The following is a 5,151-nucleotide window of genomic DNA, read 5'->3' on the forward strand; positions in this document are numbered from 1 at the left end:
TTTATATGATTTTGCTGAAAAAACAAAATTGTCAAAAAATAAAATTGCCCCTAAAATGTTTTAATTTTATACATTATGGTATAGATTTTAATAAGGTACTGCATACCTGATTCCATCCATAAATCGATTTGATTCCCTATGAGTTCTAGTCTCAATAAGACTACTAATTCTTACTGTTCATATAGTAAGATATGAATATACCACATCAATTCGTTATGTATGGATGATGAGATTTTATTGATACAGAGCTAATTCCAATAGACTTATTGGAGGGTCCCATTGGCGTGCATCCAGTATGTATGGATGATGAGATTAGCTACACTTCTACTTGTAGCCATGTAACAGTTTATTTTCACAATTCGATAGTTTAAACCGATTACTTTAGAGAAACTTAAAATGGTTAGTTTTTGCTAGAACTTTTAAAATTAGAAAAACGATTTTTAAAATATCACACATAGTACTCTACTGCTATGTTCCCAAGCCTCATTAAAAAGAAGGAAAGGAATTGGAAGGAAATAAAATAGTGGTTAAGTTCCTAGGTTTTTTTTAGAAAGGGAAATAAATAAAATGTTATGTTCCCTAGATTTATTAAAGGAAAAAAAGAAATGGAATTGAAGAGAAAGAAAAAAGAAAACAAGACAAACACTTTATTTCCAAATTGGAAAGAATTGGAGAGAAAGAAAAGAAATTACAAAATTGAGAAGATGTAGAAAAGAATGGAAAGGAAAATTTTTTCAAATTGAGAAGATGTAGAAAAGAATGGAAAGGAAAATTTTTTCTTTCTTTTCCTTTTCTTTCTCAAGATGAACTCAGGAACACAGCGCACGTTCCAAACAATGGAACCAACACCCGTACAAATCTCAAACAGACCGTTAAATTTATTCAATATATTGGCTTAGAAGATGGTAAAAAATAACAGAAATCAAAACCCTTTTTATTAATCTAAACAGTTTTGAAACAAGATCTCATCATTACCATTGCCACCATCTTGGGCTTGATATTCTTAAAACCTAAACCAAAAACATAACCGGAAAATTCAATAATATTCAAATTCATACCAAAACACTCGAATTCGGTCCAACATCATGAGTAAACAACTTTCCCCGGTTACCTACACTTGAACTCCAAGCTCCAACAGCAAAGTATGGTTTGAGATATCGGCCACTGGTCCGGTAAACTGAATAGGACCTGGAAAAAAATATATATTCAAGAAATAAGAAATTTCAACTTGTAAATAATTTCATGAAATTTATAATTTGAAGTAATAGGAATAATATATATACCAGGACTAATATATCGGTTCTGAAGGGCCCACTCTTCTCTCTTTGACGCAAATTTCTTGAACGGCGCGCCTACAATTATCAGCATTTACGGATTAAAAATGTTTATGGAGAATGCTTAAATGAAAAGAATAAAATAAATAAATTCAAAAAACTCACCATCAAGTTCAACCATTGCCTTCTTTATCACAGGCTTGAATTTTCCTGTCAAAAGCAAACAACATATTGAAATCTATAAAAATAACTATATAAATAAACACAAAATGTGAATATTGTTTTACCGTGTCTCCTCTCGACGTCCATTAATGAAGTCAATGGAGTTCCACCAACTGTCCATTCTGCAACCGGAGCAGCTAAATTCCCGACCTTCATGTATCATAAGAAGAAAATTAGAAATAAAATATTTAATTCAAAAAGATTATTATTTAAATAATATAACTTAAAGATACAGACTGATGATATTAATCCAGTTTTTCCACTCTGAAGTAGAGCTCCAGCACCATATCCCAACGCATAACAGTATGAAGAATCAAAGTTTGAAGGCAAACCACATCTTCCTTCATATCTAAAACATTAAATAACATCCCAAATTAAACAATCATCATAATTATTTTATATAAATAAATAAAGAAAAAACTTACCCGAAGAAGTGAGACTGCCCTTTGAATTGTTGTGTATATTGACCCACTTGCTTCCTCTGTTCTAATTCAGCTTCAACCATTTGAATAAGCATTTTCTCGGTTTCTATTTTGGCAACCTAAAGGTAAATCTGAATGTTAATATCCGAATACCCAAAATAATAAAACAAAATAAACTTTAAAAGTTATAAACAGTTATAATAACCTGGACATTTCCATGAGGATCTCTTTCAAGCAACAACTGATCTTGAATTGCTGAAGGAAGCAACTCAAAAAGCTGCAAAGATTGAGGAACAAGTTTCTGTTTCCAAACGCCACTCTCGTCTACAGTTTCATGAGCCAGAATTTCATTTAATTCAGCAATTAGCTGTTGCACCTGCAATCCACAAAAAAAGTAACAATTCCAAATGAATATGAATATACAAAAGAAATATATATAAATTTCATTACAATACCTCAGGAATGAAATCAATAAGTCCTTCAGGTATCAATATCACACCATAATTATAACCGAGATCTGCTCGCTTACAAATTACATCTGCTATGTAATTTGTAACCTTTTTCAGTGTCAGTTTCTTGGAGGCAACCTGCAGTTAGTTATATAAATAGGTAATCATATTTATTACCTTAATTATATAAAATTAAATAGTGTAAGTGCACGAGTGTCAGCACCTCTTCTCCAATAAGAGTGATGTTTGGATGAGTTTGTAAAGCGCATTCTAAAGTAATGTGGGAAGCGGCACGCCCCATAAGCCGTACAACTGCATAAAACCTTTTAATTATCAACTGTATGACTTGATACTAAAAGTATTGGTCAAAGCCAAAGGTTGACCAGAGTTGAACAGAATCTAATTTAAGTGACTGTAGAAGGCCAATAAGCTTACAGTGATAATATTTTCCAGTTGAACGAGCATCTATCATAACATTTCCGATCTGTTCAGCATAGATCTGCAAATTTTAAATAAAAACAACTATGTCATTAGGATTTGTAAATCAGATAATAGGATAAATCATTATATAGAATTAATGACAGAAAATAAACTACCTTGCAAGCAGTATCGAAACCAAAACTTGTAGGAACTTCTTTACATTTCAAGTCTCCATCAATGGTTTTTGGGCACCCAATGACTCGGGTCTTTAAATTCTTACTCCTGTAGGATATATACATACATCAAAAATCTACATGAAGAGCAGATAAAATAATTCACAAGTACGAATTTTCTTTTGAGGTAAATAATTCACCTGAAATATTCAGCAAGAAGACAAGCATTTGTGTTGGAATCATCTCCACCAATAACAACAAGTCCATCCAAATCAAGCTTGGTTGCTGTGTCTTCAGCTTGCTTAAACTGGAACCCAGTGAACAATTATATAAACTTAAATCTCATTCATAAATATCCATAAATCATATATCCAGAACAGGATAATTACAAAATATATAAAAAACCTGTTCTGGAGTCTCAATCTTATCTCTCCCACTACAGATCATATCGAATCCTCCCTGAAGTGATGATTTAAGAGAAAGTTAGCAAATTGCATGAAAAGACGGTAATATAAACTGCAAAACAAATACACGTACCTGGTTTCTGTAAGGATAAATATACTCTGGAGTTAAAACCACATACTTTCCCTTCATGATCCCAGCTGGACCGCCATTAAATCCGTATAAAGTGCTTCCTTTGCAGCGTTCTTGCAAGTAATCTACAACAGGGAAAAAAGAGAGTTAAACGGCTATTAACTATTAAGAGTTTACTATAATAAAATGTTTTAAGTTTAAAAGATAGAATCCTAACCAAACATCCCAGATATAACATTGTGTCCTCCTGGAGCTTGCCCTCCAGATAACACCACTCCAATCTTCAAAGCTGAACCTGGTTCATTTGATTCACCCGGCACCAACAATGCAGACGGTTGTCCAAACAGAGACGGAAAAAGCTTCGCAATCTCATCTACAGAAATTAAATCCACAAAATATTATTAAAATACCTTTAAAATCCTTCTTTTCTATCAAAAATGAATACAATTTTAACACCTAAAAGTTCAGCAAACTCACATTTCAGACCCCAAAAAAAAATCAAAAAGTGAAAAGACAAACACTCAAAAAGAAAAAATAAATAAATAAATAAATAAATAACGATCCCTGTTGGATCTTGTTGTATGACCTAGAGATGAGAACAATGCAGAACCTTATCAAAAAATACCGAAACCAAAAACGAGTGAAACCATATACTGAATACGGAACCGATTTTTTCGGTTCGGTACCATTAAAAGTACCCAAAAACACTAAAACCAAATGCTCATCTGATTAAATTTGAAACTTATGTGTTCTTAATCATACACAACTAAATCATGAAATTCAAAGTTTCAGCACCTGTTTCTCAATCATAAATTCATAATATTAACAACAGATAACTTAATAACATTTACCGGTTGTTGATCCATCACATAAACTAGAATACAACACCTAAACTACGCAAGCGCTTATTTACTTACTGTTCACTCTTCAGTACTCAAAATACAACACCGGTATTCAATATTCATGTTCCTTGTATCGGCACCATTCGGTTTCGCTATTTTCCAAAAAATTTATTGATACCGATACCAATAGGAACCGAATTGACAAAAAAAAATAAAATGGGTAGCGTATTCCGTATGAGTATATTTCGGAGATACGGTACGGATCTCATCATCCTGTTAATCAGTAATCAGAGAAATATATGAAATCAGCGTAGATCTAACATGAACAGCACAGTAGATCTAAACCTAATTGCAAACTAAACAGTTTTAATCAAACGAACTTCAATTGCAACTAATAATAATACCTGGATTTCCGGCAGCAGAACTAACAGGACCGTCAACGACTCTAAACGGCTTCTGGAAGACAGCCGGCAGAGCAAGCGGATGATCGAGACGGCTGTTCTGGACTTCACTGTAGACGGAAGACACACGGCTAGTAGCCGGCGGCTTGACGGCGGCGGCGGCTGCTGCGTCAGCGCCGTTTGAAACCAGAGAAGGAGGAGCCATTGAATTGAAAGAGGGTAAATCGGCAGTGTGTTTTCGGTTCGATGGTGGTTGGTGTTTATATATATATATATATATATATATATAAATACAAAGAGAGAGAGAGAGGTTGGAGTTGGTGGAGATGGAAAGGGTAAAAGGGTAATTATGTGTGTATTTCGAGAATTGGAGTCTCCGCCCCACGAAAAACATGGGCCAACAACAAGCCGTGG

The 5,151-nt window shown here is 33.7% G+C and overlaps 1 protein-coding gene across 1 annotated transcript; it reads right to left on the reverse strand.

Moving 5' to 3' along the window:
• Positions 1-975: 975 nt before the first annotated feature.
• LOC143529796 (pyrophosphate--fructose 6-phosphate 1-phosphotransferase subunit beta-like) lies at positions 976-4,944 on the reverse strand. Its single transcript, XM_077025506.1, has 16 exons — positions 4,741-4,944; positions 3,712-3,867; positions 3,498-3,619; positions 3,366-3,419; positions 3,161-3,267; positions 2,964-3,069; positions 2,803-2,866; positions 2,591-2,679; positions 2,374-2,505; positions 2,124-2,294; positions 1,922-2,037; positions 1,734-1,845; positions 1,562-1,646; positions 1,440-1,484; positions 1,284-1,352; positions 976-1,188 (listed from the first exon to the last, which is right to left on the reverse strand). Exons 1-16 carry the CDS (start codon positions 4,940-4,942, stop codon positions 1,112-1,114), a joined length of 1,707 nt encoding a protein of 568 aa, XP_076881621.1. The 5' UTR covers positions 4,943-4,944; the 3' UTR covers positions 976-1,111.
• Between the last annotated feature and the right edge of the window lie 207 nt (positions 4,945-5,151).

The sequence above is a fragment of the Bidens hawaiensis genome, unplaced genomic scaffold (assembly GCF_021521415.1).
Source record: "Bidens hawaiensis isolate Kalapana, Puna unplaced genomic scaffold, B.hawaiensis_p1.1 tig00008706_1, whole genome shotgun sequence".
In the NCBI taxonomy this organism is placed as follows: Eukaryota; Viridiplantae; Streptophyta; class Magnoliopsida; order Asterales; family Asteraceae; genus Bidens; species Bidens hawaiensis.

Excerpts from the sequence above, each read along its gene's own strand:
- LOC143529796 (XM_077025506.1), bottom strand. The coding sequence starts at position 4,942 with ATGGCTCCTCCTTCTCTGGTTTCAAACGGCGCTGACGCAGCAGCCGCC. Across the intron at positions 3,070-3,160 it reads CTTCTTGCTGAATATTTCAG|GAGTAAGAATTTAAAGACCC; the intron begins GTGAATTATTTA and ends TATATCCTACAG. Across the intron at positions 1,647-1,733 it reads AAACTGGATTAATATCATCA|GTCGGGAATTTAGCTGCTCC; the intron begins GTCTGTATCTTT and ends TGATACATGAAG.